Source organism: Peromyscus californicus, unplaced genomic scaffold (assembly GCF_007827085.1).
Source record: "Peromyscus californicus insignis strain IS unplaced genomic scaffold, ASM782708v3 Scaffold_8__1_contigs__length_139910024, whole genome shotgun sequence".
In the NCBI taxonomy this organism is placed as follows: Eukaryota; Metazoa; Chordata; class Mammalia; order Rodentia; family Cricetidae; genus Peromyscus; species Peromyscus californicus.
The window spans coordinates 129,157,099-129,181,188 of NW_026294606.1; the positions used below are offsets into that span (position 1 = coordinate 129,157,099).

General features: G+C 44.9%; 1 protein-coding gene, 1 non-coding gene and 1 pseudogene across 3 annotated transcripts in view; all 3 read right to left on the reverse strand.

Moving 5' to 3' along the window:
* Positions 1-2,629: 2,629 nt before the first annotated feature.
* On the reverse strand, positions 2,630-2,793 carry LOC128104868 (U1 spliceosomal RNA). The gene has a single exon (XR_008216160.1). It is a non-coding gene; the product is annotated as a U1 spliceosomal RNA (small nuclear RNA).
* Positions 2,794-8,349: 5,556 nt separating this feature from the next.
* The window catches only part of Tbc1d9 (TBC1 domain family member 9), a 105,915-nt gene continuing 90,174 nt past the window's right edge, over positions 8,350-24,090 (reverse strand). For both annotated transcript variants that reach the window (XM_052729613.1, XM_052729614.1), the window contains 8 exons: positions 23,447-23,545; positions 23,204-23,272; positions 21,321-21,561; positions 17,368-17,433; positions 16,605-16,691; positions 12,162-12,236; positions 11,966-12,069; positions 8,350-10,390 (listed from right to left, as the gene is read on the reverse strand). In XM_052729613.1, the coding sequence (XP_052585573.1) occupies positions 9,674-10,390; positions 11,966-12,069; positions 12,162-12,236; positions 16,605-16,691; positions 17,368-17,433; positions 21,321-21,561; positions 23,204-23,272; positions 23,447-23,545 (1,458 nt within the window). In that variant the 3' untranslated portion in view covers positions 8,350-9,673. The remainder of the gene's footprint in view (positions 10,391-11,965; positions 12,070-12,161; positions 12,237-16,604; positions 16,692-17,367; positions 17,434-21,320; positions 21,562-23,203; positions 23,273-23,446; positions 23,546-24,090) is intronic.
* On the reverse strand, positions 12,243-16,598 carry LOC128104664 (60S ribosomal protein L10-like; annotated as a pseudogene).

Below are 24,090 nucleotides of genomic sequence, written 5' to 3' on the forward strand. Positions count from 1 at the left end.
TTGAATCTACTTGGAAAAATAAAGAGAAGATATAGATACGATATAGATAAAAAGATTATTGAATCTACTTTTAAAAGATAATTACTAGTTTTAAATACTTTACATTGGATTGGATTTTTGCATATTGTATACAAATTATATATATTGAGATTGATATTGTTAGAAAATGCTATACATATATTTCTAATCTTGTTCAAGATATTGTACTTATACCATTTATTTAACAATGTAATGCAATTTGCTGATCCTTGAATGTTATTATTACCAACTATTAGGATATAAAGAAATGAAAGTTAGTAGCTAGACATTACAATCAAACTTGTAGTCATATTAGGTATGTTTTTAAGATCAAGCAGGTATATTTTAGATAGACAGGTCATCTTCAAAGCTTTCAGAGATCTACAGAATATGTCATTTAAAGTGTTTTAATAACTTAGAAAATTTTTCTTTTTTTTATGACTATGAGACATGTCGACTCCTGGCAGTACCAATCTACTTCAGAGAAAATATGGACATTGGAAAAATTGCATATGGAGTTAACTTTCATTGTGGCAAAAGTTAGCCACTGGACAACAAAGTATCCTCGAATCAACTGCTGACAAACAGGACAAAATGGACAGACAGGACACGAAACAAAGGACTACTGATTCTTGCCAAGACAAGTGTGGTTGTGGCTTTAACAAAAGGCATCTTCTGAGGCCAGGACAATATGGCACCATCCCTGAAGTGGCCTTTGCAATCTGGAAAAGGTACAGTGACCTCTTCTTCAAAGGCAGCTGAACAGGCAGTGGGCCGATGGCTTCTGGTGTGCAGGGGAACAGCAGCTGAAATAGTTATTCTTGAAAGAATAACTGAGCTGATGGAGTCTAACTTCTCAATGGTAGACTGGCATTTAATAAAAGAGTTGAAGCCACCCACAAGCTGAGAAGAAAGGGATGCAGAGAAGAACGGGATGCCGAGATGAAGCCACACACACACAAACCAAGTAGAATGGACAGCTGAATTCAAAAAATAAAAAACATCAACAATTTCCTGAATTTAAAATCCTGAATCATGACATGACATAGTGGAATTCAGGTGTTTCTGGTACATGGACTGCTCTCACTAAATGTGAGGTCGAACTGTTAACCTTGTGTACATCCTACTTCACAAATGAGTCTGTCAGATATGCTAAGCCTACAGGCTGAAGATGATGCCCCAACGCTATGGAGAAACCTTGGGTGACTGTCCAGGCTGCTGGCTGTTTCTGTCAACTCACATTTTTTTTGGAAGCTGTTTGCGTGCACTTCCTGTTTTTATTTTTGTTAGGTAATATTTCCTTCTTGGGTCTCTGAGGGAGTTGAAGATTAGTTAGTTATAGTTGAACATTAGATAGTTATAGTTTTCCTTGTTAAGAATTTCAGAAAAGAAACTCACTAAAGAGGTGTAAGTGCATAAATTTTTAAGATGGTATAAGATAGTTCTGTTAGTAATATAAGTTAGGATAGAAAGTGAATCAGGTACATTTTGGACTTACCAAAATAGATAATGGAATATTTTCTCTGAATTTGTCAAATGCAAATGGACTAGACATTTTTTTAGGTATTTATTGCTTGTATATGTTGTATATAGTTATTGTACTTTTGTATATAGTTTTTCTTATATTAGTTATAACTTTTTTCCTTTTTTCTTTTTATTAAAATAGAAAGGGGGAAATATGGTGATATTTTATTTGTGTTGAAATGTGATTTTATTGTATGTTAATAAATAAAGTTGCCTGGGGGTCAGAGTTAATAGCAAGCCATAGCAGAAGTCTGGCAGTGGTAGCACACGCCCTTAATCCCGATCACACAACAGGCAGATCTCTGTGTGTTCAAGGATACAGCCAGCATGGAGACACACACCTTTAATCTCAATACCAACCATAGAGACCTGGAGGTCTGTATAGACAGGCAGTGACGAGGAGGTCATGTGGTTGGGTTTACAACCAATGAGAAGGCAGAACAGAAAGTTAATAAAAAGTCAGATACATAGGAAGTAGGCCTCTTTCTGAGGGGCAGGACGACAGCAGCAGTGAAGGGTAAGAAAGGGTTTTTAGTATCAGCTCTTAGCTACTGCTCTGACCTCTTGGGCTTTTAACTCAGCATTTGGCTCTGTGTTTCTTATTTAATAAGATGGTTACATCTACATCTATGAGCATTCTTAGTGGAAGGGCACCCTCCATCCCATCTTTGAGAAGATTCAGGCTGTATTGTGTTCAGAGTCCTGCCCTTGACTCATTCTATGCCTTTCGTTCATTTAGTTAGAATCCACTGGGCATTTGCTTCAGTTTCATTTAGTCCTTCAATGTTTCTGTATACACACACATGTGTGTGAACCTGTGCATGTTCATGTATGTGCAGGTGCACAGATGTCGGTGGGTACACTTGTACATATGTGCTGGGGTGTGGGGGACAAAGGACAACCTTGGTGTCTTTTTTCAGAAGTCATTCACCCATTTTTTTTTTTTTTTAGACAGGGTCACTCTTTGGCCTGTAACTGGCCAAGTAGGCTAGACTGACTGGCTGATGGGCCTCAGGGATCTGTATGTTTCCCCCTCCCCCAGCACTGGGATTACAGGCTTGCACCCCATTTTTTTTTTCTTTTTATTCAGGGGAGAGCGCGAACGCAGTCCCCCACTACCACAAATTATGCAGTCGAGTTTCCCGCATTTGGGGAAATCGCAGGGGTCAGCACATCCGGAGTGCAATGGATAAGCCTCGCCCTGGGAAAACCACCTTCGTGATCATGGTATCTCCCCTGCCAGGTAAGTATTTGTTTTGTTTTTTAAGTGTGGGAACTGGGGATCCAAACTTAGGTCCTCACACCTGTCTGCCCACTTAGTTTTTGAAAGGGCAGCTGTTACTCTCCTTTGCAGAGAAAGTAAGCAGGTCCTCAACTCTCAGTGCTCTGAGGGAGGAGCAAGATCCTTCAAAGGTCAAAGGGTGGCCTTCCCAGGATACGCTTCTGCACATAATTGCAGAATGTGTAGAGGAAACTCTGCCAGAGCCTACCATTGTGGTTCTCAGTGAGCCAGTAGTTGTCAGGAGCCCCCGGGGAGTCGTCTGAGTCCTGGCCAGCACACTGATGGGAGTGGGTCAGATGTGCTAGCTGCAGAGGAGGGCTCTGTGACTAACATGGCTTGTTCTGGCAGAGATGTGGCTTTGGCAGGGTCCTGGGAGGAGGGTTGCCATGAGACTCATGAACCTAAGAGGAAATTACACAACCGAAATCAAATCCGTCCGAAACACTTGGCAGCAGGCAGTCTGTGTTGTTAGAGACATTCTCTGTCTTCCAACGACTCTTTTATTCTTGGCTTCCTGAATTGTAAGAAGGAGGAAGAGGAGGAGGAAAAAGAAGGAGAAGAAGAGGAAGAAGAAAAAAAGAAGAAGAAAAGAAGAAAAGAAGAGGAGGAGGAAGAAGGAGGAGGAGAAGAAGAAGAAAGAAAGAGGAAGAAAAACTGCCTGTGGTACCTGCAGAGTCCAGCCTGGAACCATCCTTCTGGTAATATTTCCATCACTCTTGATTCACAGCTCTGTCTCTGCTTCTCCCCAGCTGTCTGCAGCATGAAGGGACGGGACACTCTTCTGTCAATTTTGACCAGAGAAGTAAAACTTCAGCTAGAATGTAATAAATGTGGGTTTCAAATCCAGTCCCATGGAACCACCTTTAACTCAACACTACCCCCTTCTGGGAGAGAGTAGAATAGATGCTATGATAGACCGTGGAACGCAATACAAAGGACAGAACTGGAGGCCCCTGGTTGGGTCTTCCCTGTGGAAACACAAAGGGGATGTAGCTCAGTTGACGGAGAGCTTGCCTAGCACACATATGAGACACTGGGGAGGTGGAGGCAGGGGCATCAAAGGTTCACAGTCATTCTTGGTTGCACACTGCATAGTCCAAAGCTGAGTTCCCTTTTGAAGGTGTGTGGGGAGGGGGTGTCACACATTGGAGCATAAAAGTTGAGGCTCAACATTGTGTGAAGCTACCAAGAAGAGGTGCCATGGTGAGAACCTGCTGGATCTGCAACTCATGGAGACATTTTATTTTTTAAAATAAAAAAAAAGGGGACTTTTCCGGTTGTGCAACCCAAGGCTGGGGCCACTAACTTTGTGCAAGGAAACGGAGTTGGTGGAGATGCTCATCAACAGGAAAACGAATAATAAAGAATTTGTTATGTATACACAACGGAATTTTATTCAGGTGTAATGAAAAATGAAATCATGTAATTTTCAGGAAAATGGGTGGGACTGAAAAAGATTAGATTAGGTGGTCCAAACTCAGAAATGTCACGTTTGGAGCTTAGCTTCTAGTTATATGTATGTGTATTTATGTGACGATAATTATGAACAGAGCCTGGAAACCAGCTAGGGACTGTAAGAGCGGAGGGTGAGGTACGCAGTACAACACACGGGATGTAAAAATGGAAGGGACATGCTGGGGTGGAAGGGTGTGAGCCGGGGACAGGGAGGGACTGGGGCACACGGAAGAGAGGAGAGCTGCAGGGTGGGGAAAATCAATGCAAACTATTCATGAAAATGACATAAGAAAACCTGTTACTTTATATGCTGATTAAAAAAATAAAAACTATTTTGAAGTCCATTGGCAGACAGCTCACTGGATAAAGACACTTGCTGCACATGCCTTGCAGCCTGAGGGGAGAGAGTTCACTCCTGAAAGTTTTTCCTCAACTTTCATGGAGATGGCATGTGCGCACCCACACTCAAACATACACATCGTATGCACACATACACACATATGAATGTATGCACACATATGCACATATACATATCTAATAAAAACAGAATAAGATTGGAAGGGTGACTTGTAAATATGCACAAATAGGAATAAAGGGGAGATGCTAAATATTTATGAGTGTACTGATATCTGCTTGGATCAATCAGTAGCTACCAGGCTGGATTCAGTTGTGGAGTTGATACTAGAGGAACCGTGGTTTTGGGGAAGATGAGAAGAAATGGTGACGGGGCTCAGTAACTATCGGCGGGCTTCATTTCTGATGCTGTCATAAAATATCCTGACAAAAATCAACTTAGGGGACAAGTGTTTGTTTCAGCTTTGTGGGGCAGTCAAGACAGGAGTGTGACAAGGCTAGTCACACAACATCCACAGATAAGAGCAGAGAGACATGAGCACACTCATGCTTACTTACGCGCCCATTCAGGTTCTCCATTCTACACTCCAGAACCCAACCCAGGGGATGGCGCCACCCACAGTGGGCAGGGTCTTGCCACGTTAATTAAGATAATCGAGACACCCCCCCAGGGTGACCTAGACAGTTCCTCATTGAGACTCTCTTCCCGGGTGATTCTGGAGTGTGCCGAGCTGACAAAACCACCACAGTGGACCACAAGCAACCAAGAGGTATTAAGAACGATGCCTGGCTTCAGATACTAAATGATATTGATGTTCTTAATTAAGCTAAGAAGTAACTGGGAGAAGTATGCCACAGAGGGAAAGCAGTGATAGCTATGGGGTACACAGGATAAAATTCACGCAGAGCAGAGACTTTGTCTCTTTTGTGACGTCACAGCTGTTAACAGCTACTGGAACACCAATGTCTCTTTTGCACATCTGAGAAAGGAGGCAGTTTAGGAGGGAGGTCTGGGCTGAGCGACATTGGAAGTCAGTGATAGACAGATGGAGTTGTAAACATCAGAGGGGGTGAGCTCAGGAGGGCAAGTCCAGAGAGGGGAGACTGAGCAGGTCACATGATGCCATCATTGAAAGAGGGACTTACACTGTGGAGGAACACAGCTTGTAGGAGGCACAGGTCTTTGTGCTCATGGATGAACACTAGGGGAACCAGGTATGTTAGGCACACAGGGTTCTTCCTTCGAGAGAAAGAATGCAATACCTGTTATCCACCCAGAAGGCTGAAGTGACCCAGACTAGTGACCTTTGTGCTCTCTGTGTGGCGCTGGATCCTCTCCAGACCTTTATTGGAAGCCTGTTTTCCTCAGTCTACAGAACCCATCTTTATGGACTTTCCAAGAGTTGCAATGCAGTCACGTCTGATCTGCATTTAGTTTTCTTTGTTCCTCAGGCAGATTTTGGTACGCTTTGTTGTGCATGCACATGGAATTGAGTTCATCACTGCCAGAGTACTTTTCATCAAATTGTGCTGTGCTTAAATATGCCCAAGATAAACTACTTGGGGTCAGACTTCCGAAGTTTGAACCAACACCAGTTGTTGAGTCGTGTTGAGGCCTGGACTGCCTGCCTTCTTGCTTCCCATGAAAGTCACAGAGACCCCCGGCAACAGCTGTCTGAGATGAGCACATCTAGAGAGGCCAGCAGGGAAAGGGGGTTCTCAGGTTGTTCTGACGCAGTGAACATGCTGATGATCAGCTGACTCCTCCACAGACTAAGATGGAAACAACTCCAGGAAAGGGGCTCCTGCGGTGGCGGCAGCTTTTAGAAGATTCACTACTAACCGCCATCAGGAAGCACACAGCTGCTAGGAGGAAAAGCACTTGGATGTGCTTGGAAACACCAAGCCAGCACCACAGAAGGGTTCGGTCAGCAGAGAGGAGGCCCTTGGTGTCCAGCCACTGTGCCCTCGTCACCCTGCTCATTCAGCTGGAGAGCCTCTGTAACGCACTTGGAATGTACACTGCATTTCTTTTTGAAACGTCCCTTCCCGAGTCCCTCTGCTGTGATGGACATGTGGGGGTCAGATCTGGATTCTCTCTTGAGGTGTATTTAAACGGTCTTTAAAGGTGGGAACACATGGGATAATGGGACAATAACCTAAGTCAAACACTGACTCAAAATGATGCATATTAAACAGCACCGTGATGACGGAATAAGGACCAGACACAGGTCTTTCTGTTCTGACATGTGAAACAAGTATTTTTAATTTTTTATTGTTTTTAATTGTGTGTATGACATGAGTGCAGGTGTCTACAGAGGCCAGACGAATCAGATCCCCCTGGAGCTAGAGTTACAGGCCATTTAAAAAATTATTTCTCTTAGACATTATAATCACATCTTTTCCCCCTTTCCTTTTCTTACTCCAAATGCTCCCATATAAAACTCTTCATTTCCCCCCTAAATTCAGGGCCTCCCCCCCATTAATTGTTTTTACATATACAGACACACACAAACATACATACCCAAGTACAACTTGTTCAGTCTGTATATTATTAGTATGTGTATGTTTTTAGATTAAGACCATTTGGTATTTGTGGTGGTCTGAATAAAATGGCCCCCATAGACTCAGAGGGAATGGCATTATTGGAGGTGTGGCCCTGTTGGAGGAAGTGTGCCACTGGGGGCGGGCTTTGAGGTTTTAGAAGCTCAAGTCAGGCCTAGCGTCACTCTCTTCCTGCTGCCTGAGGATCCAGATGTAGAACTCTTGGCTCCTTCTCAGCACCATGTCTGCCTGCATGCCATCATGCTTCCTGCCATGATGACGATGGACTAAACCTCTGAACCGTAAACCAGCCCAAATTAAATGTTTTCCTTTATATAGTTGTCATGGTTGTGGTGTCTCTTCACAGCAATAGAAACCTTAACTAAGAAAGTATTGCATAACTAATTCATGTGCTCTTCCCTGGGGAAGGTTATTTCTCCCACTCTCAGTATTCCTTCGGTGTCTTGCAGGCTGTTCCAAGCTGCCTGACATTGTGTTGGGAACAGAATTCTGGTCCTCTGGAAGTGCATCAAATGCTCTTAACTGCTGAGCCATCTCTCTAGCCCCAAGCATTTTAAATTAGATTAGATAACTGGTAACAATTACCTTTCTTTGTTTCAAATATTCTTAGAATCTTGCACTGTATTTCTTTATTGTATTTCTTTTTAAATCTCTCTCTCTCTCTCTCTCTCTCTCTCTCTCTCTCTCTCTCTCTCTCTCTCTCTGCATATTATGTCTGTATGTAGCTGTTTGGGGTGTGGTGTTCCTGTGTATGAACCTACATTTACAACTTGCATATGGAGGCCAGAGATAGGATCTCTTTAGTTGTTTCTGCTCGTGGCTGGATGACCTGTGTGTGTCTGGTGACTCTCCCATCTTCATGTCCCATCTCACCACAGAGCACTAGGATTACAGACGCCCACCACTACAGCGTACACTACAGCGTGCTTTAGATAGGTCCTGGGATCCAAGCACAGGTCTGTACCCAAGCACACCAAGCATTTAACCACTGAACCATCTTCCCAGCTCTACGCATTTTCTTACCTCAAAATATTCTCCCATAAAATTTTACGGACTTAGTCCAAATAATTGTCTACTGATAGCTTCTGTACAAAACTGTCAAAGAAACAACACAGGGTCTCAGGCAGAAGCTCAAGCACAAAGACACAATGCCGCATCTGAAGTATTTTATTTGTTCACATTTATCCTAGTTGAGGTTCATACTACTTCATTTGACAATTTAAAGTCATTCTGTAAACAAAATAAAAAAAAATCACAGCTGCAACAGCTAAATGAAGGACGTGGTGTGTAATAAAAGAAGGGAGTGCGTGGAAAAGAAAATCAGAATAAGCAAAGGACATGTGAACATGACTATGAGGCCAGGAGGGGAGGGTCCCAGTGTCTGTAGGGAACAAAGGCATTATGGTAACTCAACAGAAGCAGGAATTCAAAGTGCAGGTGTGCCAGCCTGGATTTCCACATCCCTTCAGGAGACAGAACATTCTCTTCTGTTATATAAAGTGACAAGTTCTGTTTTAAACATCTAGTTACGTTACCTTGCAGAGTCTCTTTGCTGCATACATAACATCTACACCGACTTAATGGGGAGTTGGTCATGTGTGATACATGATACAGTCTCTTGACTCTACAGAAAGTATGGAAATGGTAAAGATCATTGGTTTATTTCTTTATTACATTTTTTGCTGTATTTTCAATGGGTAACAAGAATCTAGAAACCCAGGAGGAGAAGCATAAAGACTTCCAGTCCTTCAAAACCAAAATGGAGACAAGAAGCTGATCCTGCGTCCTGGGTCCTCGTTGCTTTCACATTCTCAGGTGGGTGTTTTTTTTCTGGCCAGCTGATATAAATAATCAGAGCAAGTTGTCGATGTCCGAACTGGTCAAATAGATCATTCTAGCATCATGTAAAAATCGCTTACATTTTCATAACTGCTTGGAACCCAGATGTGTCCCCTTTGAAGGGGGACCAGTGTAGAATATGATTTTTGGATAGAGGGTTTTTATGAAATATATTTCAAATCTTAAAAAATATTTTTAAGACTTACTAAAGTAGTTCAAGATTTTCCCCAGCTGACAACGCCCTTTCCTTGTGTTTACTCCATTTTCCTCCCAGATTGAATTTTATTTGAGCCTGAATGCACAGAGCATGGCTGTCTTATTAGCATCACACAGCACTGTTTTTACACCATGGATACAGCTGGACAGCAAGAGCACTAAGTTATAATACACATATCACTGACAGTTTGTTTTTTTTTTTTTGAGGGGGTCACTGAATAAAGTAGATTCTGGTCGCCACACCCCACAGGCAGACTGCTAGTGCCTTACTTTGGGGTGTCTATCTGTTTCTCACCAGTTTTCATTGTATTACATTATGAAACACCAGGCTTCAAGCCAGGTACTAATAAATATTTAATTTAAAAGAAAAGAAACCCCCCGACAGAAGAACATAAAAAACTCCTTTCCCCCCGTCTCATGTCAGCCGGACAGGGCAGAGATTTCATAGTCACTGGCTGAGGTGAGGGGCTTGCCCAGCATCCGGATGTTCTTCGCACTGGTGACCCTGGCCATCATGCACACTGGCTTGTCAAAGTACTTCACCAGAGCAGGCTCTGTCAGGAGTGAGGCTAGGAACTGCTCAAAGGTAATGGCCCAGTCCCGGTCCAGGCTGCTGCTCTGGGGCAGGGTGGCTGTACCCTGGCTGCTACGCACCAGGACCGTGTCCTCCCCAATGTCCTCACAGTGCAATTTGTCCTCCTCATGGGAGCCGGCACTCAGCACCGAGTAGGACGACATGGAGCTGTCATCCTTGGTATCATCATCGGAGATTAGCATGGAGGAGCAGGCCCCATTGTCCCTGGGTGAGGAGTCCTCCAGTTTAATATCCTCCATCTGCCCTCCCAGTGAGTGCTCCTCACTGTCAACTGCCAGGCTGGCTGGGAGTGGTTCTGCGGATTCCATGGTGTAGGGCTGGCTGGGCCCCTTCTTGGGGAAGAGCATGCCTGGGATGGCCCGGCTGCAGGGTGGCCCGGTAACACCATCCTCCTTGGCAGGCTGAGTAATGAAGAACTTGCCCACCTCTCCAATCTCCAACAGGAGGCTGGTCACCGCAGCTGTGGCATGGTACAGCTCCTGCTCATTGGGGTCTTCGCTGAACATGTTGTACATGGTCTTACAGAGCTCGATAAACTGCCCCTGGAGGATGAATGGGGAAGGAGAGGGGCTAAGAGCAAGGGCTGAGCAACTATTAAACCACACCCTTAAAGACCCCAGGAAGATGCTCTTGAAGGAGGGATGGACCTACTGTTATGATGTCTTTATCAGTCTATGTCTTTTTTAATTAGAAAATTTGAAACATCCACAAAACTAGCAAGAGTAAAATGATAAAAGCCTTCATAGACTCATCAACAAGAGTGACTACAGCAGAGGCTGGGGGATGGCTCAGTAGCTAAAGTACTTGCCTGAAGCCTCCTAAGAACCCATATTATAAGAGGGAGGGGAGGTGTGGTGACATGCATCTGCTATCGCAGAACTGGGCGAGACAGATGGGTCCTTGGGGCTCACTAGCCAGCTTTGCCTCCTTGGTGAGCTACGGGCCAATAAGGGACTCTGTCTCAAAACCAAGGTGGGTTGCTCCTGAGGGATGGTAGCTGAGGCTGTCCTCTGGCCTGCATATGTGTATCCACACATGTACCCACATGTGTGCACCTGTGCACATGAAAACACACCCTTCACACACAATTACTGAGCTACACTTTCCTCAATTCCTTCTTCTGCTGCCACTTGGTTGTTTTGAGACAGGGCTTCACTATGCAGCCCAGGCTGGTTCCAAACTCATTATCCTTTTTCCTCTGCCTCCTCAGTGCCGGGACTACCGGCATGGACCACTAGGTCTGTTCCTCAGTACCAGGACTATAGGCATGAACCACCAGATCTGCTCCTCAGTGCTAGGACTACAGACTACTACTATGCTATGCACTATATCCTGTTTTCTTTATCTTTTCTTTATTATCTTTTTCTCTTTACTGAAGAATCTTAAGGAGGCAGCAGACTCATCTCATCTTACATCTCTGAAGTTTGAGGTCAGCTATAATAGCCTTTACCATGACACAGCTCCTCACTTCCCTGTATGGAAGTGAGGACTTCACTTCTGACCTGCGCCCTGTCTGTTCCTTAGCAGTTAACTCACCATTTCATGATCTTAACCACTATACCCCTCCTCCAATTACATTTTCACTCTTAGGGAAAATGTGTTAGACATTTCTACTGCTGAACACAGTGACATGGAACACTATGAACTGGAATATCTGAAGGTAATTCTACTGATAGGGATGGGATGTATGACTCTCAAAACTTAGTACTTCATGTTCAAATTTTCTTCTAGGAGAACATTTTCTCACAGCCAAGCACAATTTTGACGCAAAAGAAATAAATCCAAACAGGACTGGAGATGTAGCTCAGCTGGTAGAGTACTTGCCAGGCATGTATGAAGTCCTGGGTTCAACTCCCAGCACTACATAAACTGGATGTGGTGGGCACAGGCCTGTAATCTTAGCACTTGGGAGGTGGAGGCAGGAGGATTGGAAATTCAAGGTCATCCTCAGCCACACAGTGAGTTGGAGGCCAGCCTGCACCACATGACATCTTGTCTTAACAACAACAACAACAACAACAAAAGCAAAAATCCCCAAACCCAAGCAGATAATAGTTAAGTACCCCCAAGCCCCCACCGTCTTTGGGGTACTCATTCTACATTATAGAGTCTCTTACCTGATTCAACTTGGGCAAATCCTTTGCATTTTTTGATTTAGACTTATTTTCTGCAGTCCATAGTTTCAGATAATTACGGTTTTCTTGGGAATTTGCCCTCTTCCCTACAATCCAAATGCCAAGAGATGAATGTTCGTAGGTCAAGAAACAAGAAGTCAGGCAGCAAGCAGGCAAATAGAGAGGAAGATGTCTGTACCTTTGTCCTGCTTCAGACTCACTGTGACGAAACCATCCTCTGTACTCTGCTTGCTTCTGCTGTCCAACCCAACGACTACCAGAGGATATTTGGAAGAAAGAAGGGTGTTACAGAGTAACTACAGGCTTAGCAGTAGAACATGAAGATTCTACAGGCAGAGTGGCCTGATTTAGCAAACAGAAATTGCAACGCTAGTTGTGGAGACAGCTCAGCTGTTCAAGCTATGATGTTCTCCCAGGGACCCAGAGTTTCGTCTCAGCATCCACATCAGGTGGCTTAAAACTGCCCGTCACCCCAGCTCCTTCTTCTGGCTTCTTCTGGTCCACACACTCACATGACACACGTGCACATACACACACACACACAAACCAATAAAAATAAATCTTTAAACATAAATACATACATAAAATACAAGTATCCCATGTCAGATAATCTGTTGGTCAAAGTGTATTCATGATGTATACTTACACTAAACAAATTATTTTTTAGAAATCTGAACTTCATTGGATGCCACATATTTTATCTGGCAACCCTACCTCTAGGTGAAGGATGGCCCCCGATTTATTTCTCATAGCTGGGGTTTATTGTACAATGAAAAATGAAAAGGATGATGCCATGCGGTCTGTAGAAGTTGTAGAAAATGGCGGTGTTTCCCAGCATTCCACCCTGCCTGTGATCTAGCACTTCTCAAGAGTTTGCTGTGACTTGAAACAGAACCAAAGAGCGTATGCTGTCAGGGACATGGAATGCCAGTAGAAGCAAGACTGCTTCCATAATTCGGCATCTCTAAAATATGGGTTTTCAAGGACCCAGTTATAACTGCATTTTCTTCATAAAATTGGACATTACAGGACACACAGACACATGAAGGACAAGAGGTACAACACTCCCAGATTCTGATGGAGCTGGCTAACTGAGAGTGTGACTGGTTAGACCCCATAGCTATAGGAATGGACCAGTTCTCAGCTGCCACGTCTTCAAATTCATCTGCATTAAACTTGGTGAACCCATGCTCTTCTGAGATGTGGATCTTCTGGCAGCCAGGGAACTTGAACTTGGCTCTATGAAGCTTTCTCCTTGTGTTCCTAATCCTGTAGTTTGGTGCAAATGGACACGGTGACCTGGCTATGTGAACCCTGGCCCAAGGGCCACGCGTTTTCTCAATGGCACTGCGCCCCTGTCTGGAGCCCTGTCAGCCCTATTGCAGGAAATCTCGTTGGTGTGGATGACTGGAAAGGGTGGAGTCTCGCCTGAATATGAAAGCCATCTTTGCCACAACTCTGTATCATGTATTTGTTGGGAGAAACACAGGCCTCCAGGGCTTAGGGGGAGAGTCGCTGGTACTTATCTGACATTGTGTGATAAGTCAAAGATTCAGATTTTGGCATCAGAGACACTTTGGCAGGAGGAAGACTTTGGGTATGGCTTATTATAACACTGTAACACAGGTGTGTGTGTGGGGGGGTGAGAAGAGGGCTTTTGGTGGGCATCAGAGGAAAGGAAGACTATTTTCAGAAAAAATCCTAATGACATCAACATTCCCACTGGACTTTAAGGAAAACGATAATTAACTAAGCACATACATATACACAAATATTTTCAGATACTTCCTCTAAAGAACCAATGAAAACGGGCCGGCAAGTCGAGCTCAGCAGGTGAACGTGTCTGCTGTCAAAGCTAATGCCCTAACTTCCATCCCTGGGGCCCACATGGCACAGGGAGAATTGACTCCAGCAAGTTGTCCGACCTCCAAACATGGTCTGTGACACACACATGTGCACACAAATGCGTGTGGACACACACAAAGAAATGTAATAATGCCAAAGAACAAAACAAAAACAAAAGCAAGGTCTGGGAACATAGGCCAGTGAGAGCTTATGTGCTCATGTGCAAGGCCCTGGTTTTCATCCCCAGCATTTCAGCAAAAACAAAACCCAAAATTGTCTAAGTAGTGTGACCTCAGTTTTAGATGGGTATATTGTGTGTGTGCACAATCACACACAGTATAGGAAAATATGGAAAAGCAGTATTTCAAGATATGAATAATTAGTAATTGTATGAGTAAGATTTTCAGCTTATCATACACACACACACACACACACACACACACACACACACACACACACACACATATATATATGTATATATTTTGTTTGTTTGTTTTTATTTTTGAGACAGGGTTTCTCTGTGTAGCCCTGGCTGTCCTAGAACTAGTTCTGTAGACCAGGCTGGCCTTGAACTCAGAATTGCACCTGCCTTACGCCTCTTGAGTGCTAGGATTAAAGGCATGCATCACTACCACCTGGCCTATCTTGTATATTTTAATCTATATTTTAAAACATCAATCACAAAGCAACCACACTGCTGGAATTAGAAAAATACTCTGAGAAAGCATTGTAAGGACATCCCACAGTGCGGCATGCTACTGTCTCAGAAGCATTTGTGTAAGAGGAGAATCCTCTCTGAAATGAGCATCCCTAAGAAGGTAAGGCCAACATGTTGCAGATGCATGGCGGCTGCCCACATGAAGAACAGTAGTGTGCTCAGGACCCCGTGAGAGATGGTAACTACAGACTATGTGATCTCATTAGGTCTCCAACACACACAATTTGGCAGCTGTCATCTCCATTATCCATGAGAAACTGAGGCTCAGAGGCAGGATCACAATATGCAGAGTTAGCAGCCAGCTCCTTGGCACCCATCTGAAGTTTAGAATCAGGCCTACACTGGACTTATTCAGATACAGCAAGAGCTAAGAGGCCCAAACCAGCAAACAACCCCAAGAGGCAGCCATGTTTATACTGCTGGACCTGGGTGAGGTGCTGCTTAAACTCCCAAGGCAAAAGCCACGATACGGAACATATGTGTTTGGAGATAGATGCAGCGAGTCACACTGCATATTTATGCCAAGTGGCATCCGTGTAGACCAAACAATCACACAGAAGAGGGTTTTGCAAACTTCTAAAACGGGCCAGATGGTGAACAGTCATCCCTGGAAGTCCACGGAGGGTTGGTTCCAGGACCCCCTTGTGGATACCAAAATCCACAGGCACTCAGATCTGCTGTGCACTTGTGTACAATCTATTTACACCCGCCTACACATTTTAAACTGTCTCTAGATTGCAACTAATGTGATGCAAATGCTATGTGAACAGTTGGAATGCCCCAGTGTTTAGGAAATAACGAGGAAAAAAAGGGGGGGTTTGCATATGTTCAATCTAGATGCGCTGTTTTGTCTGAATATTTTTCAATAAACAATTGGCTGAATCTGTGACTGTGCATAGAGTCTGGTGTGTATTTCAGCCTTTGAAGACCATATAGTTTCTGCCTTAACTGCTTGGTACTGTTACTGCTGCACAAATTAAACCAGTAAGCATGGGGTGTGCTCCTTCAACTCCATCTATCGGTACTAGAGGTCACATGTTGCATACTTTTTACAGGGCAAGAAATATGTTCCATTTGATTTTTTTTTTTTTTTTTTTTTTTTTTTTTTTGGTTTTTTCGAGACAGGGTTTCTCTGTGTAGCTTTGCGCCTTTCCTGGAACTCGCTTTGGAGACCAGGCTGGCCTCGAACTCACAGAGATCCGCCTGGCTCTGCCTCCCGAGTGCTGGGATTAAAGGCGTGCGCCACCACCGCCCGGCTCCATTTGATTTTTAAAAATTTTAAATTTAAAACATGAGCAGCTTTCTAAGTTCACGGGTTCAAAACAGGTGGTAGGTTGGGTCCAGCCCCTGAGCTGTCCTTTGCTTTGCAGCGGTTATATAGGGCATACACAAATTATGACAATGTCTTTTTCAGTTTTTTTAAACTCCCCCCTTAAGTGCATGCATGTGTGTGCGTGTGCGTGTGCATGTGTGCGTGTGTGTGTGTGTGTGTGTGTGTGTGTGTGTGTGTGTGTGTATGTGCATGCATGTGGGTGTGTGCGCACTCAAAAAAGTCAGAGGATAAACTTGGGTGTGTTCCTCAGGAATGCTATTACCTTGGTTTTGGCCTGGAGCTTGTCCATTAGGTCAGGCTAGCTAGCCAGGGAGCTTCGCCTCCTCAGAGCTGATTCCAAGTGCATACTGTGCACACCTCACTTGTTTCAAAATGTGCGTTTGGGGTTGAACTCTAGTCCTTGTGCCTGACGGCAGGCACTTTAAAGCCCAAGCCATCCTCCCAGCCTGAGAATGTCTTCTTAAACCAATACCAGTGGTAATCCTGGACAGCGGCGTGTCAATGCACAATGTTGTGAGGGAAGGGGAGAAAAGTGTGTGGCATTACAAGCCATAGTTTTGCTGAGCCAGCAGGATGCAGTGGGTATGGTATCTGCTGCCCATGGTGCTTACCCTCAAAAACGTGAAGGTCCGTGTTAGGCAATCTAACTTACACACTTCTTTCCTCAAATACAGCAGGTTCTACAGGACATGAGCACAGTGCCCGTAGGGAGGAACGTCACCTACCGTGCGTGCATTCTGGGGTGATATCTTCAAAGAAGTACTGGGTGGCTTCAAAGGCAGAGTCGGGCTCATCTTGATCGGAGGACGGCTCTGTGGGAGAGTGTTGGGACTGTGACTGAACAGTAAGTTCCCTTACTCAGGCAAATGACAGCTGATGATGAAAGTCTGAACTCATCAAAGTGGGATGGAGGGGGAGGCACCTGGAAGGCCTCTGTGGGGGTCACTTTGTTTTTAACTCCATCTTAACCCCACACCACTGTCTCTCTGCATTTTCCCAAAGACTTTGAAATAATACTTCATGGTCAGTTGTAGGGTACTGTCTGCCCTACACACCCACATTTACTCCCATCTGGGATGTGAGTGCTTAATCTGCCCTCACTTTTATATTAACGTTTTAATATTTGATAGACTGAAACCCCAGGCCTCAGCAGCATGGCCGTTTGTTCCCACCAATGTTAAAACTGCTCCTCAAGACACAAGCCTTCAGCATCTCATTTTCCACCTTGGAATGCTTGTGTCCCACATGCCACCAAAGGTTCTGTATCCTTTCTCTTCTTGAAGGGAGGTGCGCTGCTTTTTATAAGTTCAACTCATCTATGCCACAGGCAAATGACAATCAAATCAAGGACACCCTCATCCAGGAACTCATGTGAAGTCTTGGGCCTGGCCTTTGAGGAAGAGTGACAGGCAGAGATGCCACCAAAGGAAGAGATGCGGAGTCAGGTCCAGGGCACCTGATGCATGCTGCTCTGTGTGGCCCACTTACCTGGCAAGACATGCATTTTGTACAGGAGTTTGAGTTTCTCTGTGAGGTCCCCATGGCATGCAGCACCTAGAAATCATGGAAGACCTCATGTGAAATGTGTCTTGTGAGTCAATCATGCCCCCAGGCTTAGAGAGCACTCGAACAAGTTGACTTTTATGTAGTCCAACCAAGGCACTGTGTGATGAAAGTTCTGCCTAGGACCTACCTGGGTTAAGACTCTCAAACTAGGGGGTTTGGTTCCAAATGCTCTGTACTTAACTGTGCACTACAGAGGAGCCAGCCTCTCCTTGTCCTCAGTTTCCCCTTCCTGATACTAGTTAATAACAAAAAAAATCTACCAGTGATCTTGACACTGGGACCCCATGACACACATAAAACTTCATATATTTGTACACACAACTATTTTAAATGCATCAGATAGGTGAATGGCTATAGGTATCATAAACGACTTATTAATAGGAAATATCATAAACTGGGCCTTAACAGACCAAACAACAAGTTCAGAAATAAATGAAGAGCATATTCAAGGTTAACTCCAAATTACTTTGAGAAACCCTTTTTCAGTTTCCTGAAATATGTTTTAATTTCGCTCTAACCATTTAAATTTATTCTGACTTTATATGCTTCAATCAAGAGAATCCTCTACTTTCCCCTTTAAACTCTGAGTTACTCCAGCAATCAGAAGATCTGGAATATTTGCATAAGTCCCTGAGGATGAGCCAGTTTGGGAAGAGGGGAGAATCCAGGTGGGAAGGGATGTTACATTACTCTGTCCAACCTCTCACTCCCCTTGGGTTCTGATCCACAGCCAGTGTTAACTTGGAACCAATGTCTTTGGGGCATGTTCTAGAGGAAATGTCCTCTGTGTGGGAAATGAAGGACAGGACTTTTGGGCCGGATAACCCTCATTTACAGCCTGGCTTAGACCTGTGTGAACTACATATACCTTCCTCTCACTTGGGTTTGACAGCAGGTACTTACGGTGGCCTAAAAAGCCAAGTCAGCAGGTCACCTGACTTCACCGAGCCATCAACAGCAATATTAACAGTAGGCAGGCAGATAATGCTGTGACTCAATATGTTGGTGTCACCCACCACAAGTCCTATGTTGAACCTTGATCGCCAATGGGATGGAGCTATTGGCTTTGAGGGGTGAACAGGTCACGGAGGCACTGACAGTGGGATTGGTGTCCTTACCCAAGGGACTCACACATAGATGGAACTGTCTACTGTATAAACTGAACGTGATCAATGCTGCAGTGCTTGAGATTCACGCTACAGGATGCTCCCTTGATCTTGGAGTTCTCACCCTCTCGAACCGTGAGCAGTTCATTTCTTTTGTGCAAAAAGTACTCAGTCTAAAAAGCACTTTGCCAGAGCAGCTGGAGCTGACTGAGACAGGTGACAGTTCTTACTCAGTGTGACAGTCACAGAACAAACTATGCCTATGGGCTGCTGGGATTCAAACCAGCAGTTTGTAACCCGTGCCTTAGGGCAAAGCAAATACACACGTATAAACCACTGGGCCAGTGCCTGGTGTGAAAATACTGTAAGCATGTCAGCCGCCATCATAGTTCAAAGGGCTGTTTGCCTTATGTATAGACTTAAAGTTCCTTCACGAAAGTCTGCTGAGTGTGTGCACAAGGCTTTATGTAATTACGACGACAGACTTAACCAAGAGGACTTCCCCATGTAACACACTTCCAGCTTCCTCTGATCTTTCACCTCCTTGACATTATCCCTGCAGAGGGGAGTGGGGAGTGATTTCCGCAGCATCACTGGCTCTATGTCTGGTCATTCATCTTGGCCTGGATATACTATTTAAAGCATACGGTGCAAGGCACAATTGGTTACTACTGATTGTCAATTTAATGGGACCCAGCGTCACCTAGGCATCTATGAGGAAGTTTCTAGATTGAGTTCATTGAGGTTCAAGACACATCCTAGACATGAGTGTCAGTGTGACATGGGTTGTGTGGGCTCTCAGACCAGATGAAGGACAGTTGCCCATACCCCGGACATTTCTCAGAGAGCACAGCAGGAGTGGGGCTGCTCCCTACTCAGATCAGGCCTGGACCCACTCAACTCCATGGAGACAAAGGCCACACATCATGTTAGAGTCAGCTAAGCTTCTGTTTCCCCACCAGAGAACTGGCTCATCAAAAACCATGTGATTGGCGGTCTGCTAACCTAACTGCTAGGCTTGGAGAGTCCCTGCCTCAATGCAGTACTTCCTCCTTGCACTTCCTCCTGCAAGCTTTGGCATTTGAATTGGTGCATTAATGTTCGCCTGTCTTCAACCAGGTCCACATGTGCAAATTAGGTGTACTTCCTTGTTCGTCTGTCCTCCCCTCCCGGGCTTGAGCTCCCCCTGTTGCTTAATAAACTGCTGACCCCCGCCCAACACAGTCTCCAGAGGCCATCCTCACTGCCGCCTGAGACTGCTCCCCAGCCCCCCTCATCCTGGGACTGCCGGTGCACAATGGCTGATTGGGGTCAGGGACCCTTAGGGTTGGGGTCCCAGACTGAACAGAGCTGAGACCAGGGGCTGAGCTCCTGACTGCAGGTGCAGTGTGACCTGTAGATGTTTCATTAGCCTGCTGCCAATGCTTTCCCCACCACGATGAACTCAAACTGTGAGCCAAAACAAGTCTGCCCTCCGTAAGTGGCTTAAGTTGTTAGACATCTTGTCCCAGGGGTGAGAAAAGGAATTGATGCAAAGGTAACAAATTGGCACAATTCTCCCAGAAAAACTCACTCTGACAGCCAGCCACAAAGCTTGCTGCACCCCCACCTCACATCAAGGGGGCCAAGCTCTCTTAGCACGAGACATGTTCTTCATCTAATTCTAAGTGGAGTAAGAATGCAACAAGAATACAGGGAAGTGAGCAAGGTGGATAGGCAGCGACCCATGTCCTGCTGGTCAGGTGGACGGTGTGGGTGCACGCCTGTGAATGCTTGTGTGCATGTGTGAGTACACACTTATGTCCTAGCTATGGGTCGTCCTTCAGTCAGGAAATGGACAGGGAAGACTTCCATTTAGACAGTGAGATGTTTTCCAGTCCTTTATTAAAATAGATTTAGTGTTACTTAGAAATAGTAGGAAATTATATATTAGAAAGGTTTACCTATATGCAATTATTTTTATATAGGATGTATTTTTAATTATTATATTTGTTTTGTAAGACAGAAGCAATCCAATCTACTATCTAGAGCAGTGGTTCTCAACCTTCCTATGCTATGACCCTTTAATACAGTTCCTCATATTATAGTGACCTCCAACTATAAAAGTATTTTTGTTGCTACTTAACTGCAATTTTGCTACTGTTATGAATTGTAATGTAAAGAACTGTGTTTTCTAATGCTCTTAGATGACCCCTGTGAAAACGCTGTTTGACCTCCAAAGGGGTCGCAACCAAGAGGTTGAGAACCACTGGTCTAGATATTCCTTTTTCTCTGGGAAACCCATCAAGGTTGTATGTTTATGTCAGCATTTTACTGTCATATGCACTCTACTAATGTATTTGTTTAAGACTACATCATGTTAGCTACTTATGTCTATGGTGTGTGTGTGTGTGTGTGTGTGTGTGTGTGTGTGTGTGTGTGTGTGAAGATCAGAAGACACTCTTTGGGAGTTGGCCCTTTCTCTCCACCATGAGGGTCCTGGGGATTGAACTCAGATCATCATGTTTGGGAGCAGGTGCCCTTGCCTGCTGAGCCACCTCACAAGCCCTTGGATAACATATTTTGAACTCAAGTTGACATCTGTCTCATGTAGATTGTCCCTATAACAGGGCTATTAACTGAACACAATCTTATAACCAGCATGCAATCCTCATATGTGTTCCTCCTTCCTCTAGACCCAGTGTAGGGGCCTTAAGGGAAGTAGAGGGGAACCCCAGGTTACAGCCCCATTGACCCCACCCAACTCATGCAAGAATACCACGTCCTTACTCAGTCCAGAGACGAACTCTCGGAAGTTAATTAAGGAGTCCCCATTCTCATCTAACAGCTGGAACAAGCGGGAGGCTAGCACATCAGAGTGCGTGCCACATGCCCAGGGAAAGAGAAGCACAAACATGCCCTTGAACTGCTCAAAGTCAATGCGGTACTGCTCCAGGTAGGGCAGGCTGGGGTCGTGCCGGTCCAGGGCATTGCTGCTCCCACCCCAGTAGCAGCTGGTTAGATGCTCAGCCTGAAAAACGACACAGAGTGGTTACTCCGACTTGTTTAGCCCCAGATCACACACTGTTATCTGAGGCACAGTATTCATTCTGCAAGTGTGTGCTCTTCCTACCATACACAGGTACATCTAACTTGAAGACCCTTAAGTCTAGGAGATACCACGGTGAGAGTGAAGAGCTAGGCTCAGCAATAGCTTCCTGATGCTGTGCATAGAAACCAGCATCTCATTCCAAGAACGCAGGACCATACTACACTGATCCATTATGTATCAAGTCAACACACATCTGGCCTACAAACCGGGGAGAGAGCAAAAAGAAAGAGATAGCGGTGCCCTCTAGTGGCTAAGAGGTAAGTGGGCGCTTTAGGGAGATCCCTCAGTCCCAAACTCTGTTCCCCTAGGAGCTGTCCACAGGATGTTGGTGGTGTTCTTTATGTTTGTTCCTGGACTATCTTTGAACTGCTCCAAAGCTGTATTGGTGGCTTTTGTTTTTGAGACAACATTTCATGCAAGCTAGGTTGGTCTTGAATTTGCTATGTAGTCAAGGATGGCCTTGAACTCCTGATGTTCCCACCTCCAACTCCCAGGTACTGGGATGAGAGGCACGAGCCACCACATCTAGCTGCAGATTTAGTCCAGAGAGTAAATTAGAGATTGTGGCACGATTGTTTCTTGCGTGATGGGAATCTTTTGAACCTTTTCCCTGTCAATGGCCACATTCTAATCTGTGACAGATGACAAAACTTTTTTGAAGAAGAATTACATTTAAAAAAATATTAGACTGTTATTTTTCTTATTAAGAATGAGTAGTGGCTTAAGGAAAAAGGATGGAAAACACAGAGATTGAACCCATGATGCTCTTCCCTGGACCTGTAGACAGTTTTTGTTAGGGTTTAGGTATGAACCAGCCCCACAACAGTGTCATATGTTGAAAAGTTAGTGCCCAGAAGATGGATCCAATCATTGAGAGGTGACTGGATCATGAGAGCCTGACCTTCATCAATGGATCAATCATTGTTGGTCTTACTGGGACATGATAGAAACTTCTGGAAGTGGAGCCTGGTTGAAGGAAGTGTGTCATGTCTTGTCTTGGACCCTCTCTTGGTGTAGTTCTGTTCCCTGGCTGCCATGATGTGATGATGTTGCTCCTCCATGCCCTTTACCATGATGCTGTGCATCAGCACAGCCCGGATGGACACAGCAGGCCAACCACAGGTCGGGAGACTTCGGAAACAGTAAATCCAAAGCACCCAGGCCTCTTAACATAGTACACTTCTTCTTCTAGCTATGTATTATTTTTCCTTAAGGCTTAGTAGGGGAGATTATGAGTTATAAGAACTTCAGGCAGAATTTGAACTTGACCACCACTATTCTTTGGAGTTTTAAAAATCCAGGTTCCATGTTCTAAGGTCCAAGAAAACAACTCCTCTGGTGAGGAAGTGAGCTACAACATCAACTTAAATTAGTGCTAATCATTGATTTACTTCCCCACTAAGTACGGCAGCTTTGTCTCCTGGCTCTGTCTTTCCCCTTGTGCATGTTGGGGACCTGTGGAACTCCTAAACCACCTAATAGAAAGATCAAGAAGTCCCAGAACAATTAAAGAAAGTTTTTTCATCCCTTTGAATGGGCATGAATTTACTTTGAAACTCACCTTGAAGAGAGCATACAGTTCTTCCAGCTCGTCGATGGTAAAGGAGGTCTCTGTCACAATGGTCCGTACCTATAAAGGGGTAAGCACAGTGACTCTAACAGATTCAAAACATATCACGCTGAGAGAGCCTCTAAGTTCTTCTTTCAAGATCTGCCAAGCTGGAGCTGGGGAGCCAGCAGGAGTGTGCACAAGGAGGGGGAAAGTGAGGTACCCCCCACCCCCGCTGCCCTTCAGAGGATTTACCACATTGCGTTTGGTGGTGTCCTCCAGGGTCTGGATCACTTTCAGCCTCTGCTTGAATCTCATCTGCTCAATCAAATCTGCCCGGATAGTTCCGAATTTCTGGAAAGGAGCAATATTGGTGATTCTGAAAAAATGTGCTAAGGTCACAGGGACACCTGCAGACTGGTGGAAATGTTCACAACTCAGAATAAACGGCTCTCTCCACAACAGTGACCTTGACTAGATTTTATGTTGGGAAGCCAATATGGAACCATGAATTACTGATCCAGAGAGTCTCCCATTTCCAGCAGCAGAACTAAATTTCAGTCACACATGTTTTCCTTGAGTCGACAGCCTATGCAGAAGAATGCTCAGATGCGAGGCCGTGTGCGCTGGGATGCGTGTGTGTGATGGGAAGGGGAGCACCTGCTCCCAGGTGGAGAGCTGAAGAGGCTGGGAGGCATGTGTGTGTGTGTGTGTGTGTGTGTGTGTGTGTGTGTGTGTGTGTGTGTGATGGGAAGAGAAGTATCTGCTCCCAGGTGGAGAGCTGAAGAGGCTGGGAGACATGTTTGTTGATCTCCATGCTCCTTTAACCGCATCTGCTGGGATCAGAAGTCCACATGGGCATTCTGTGAGCTGGCCATCTCTGCAAATGCTAACCTGCC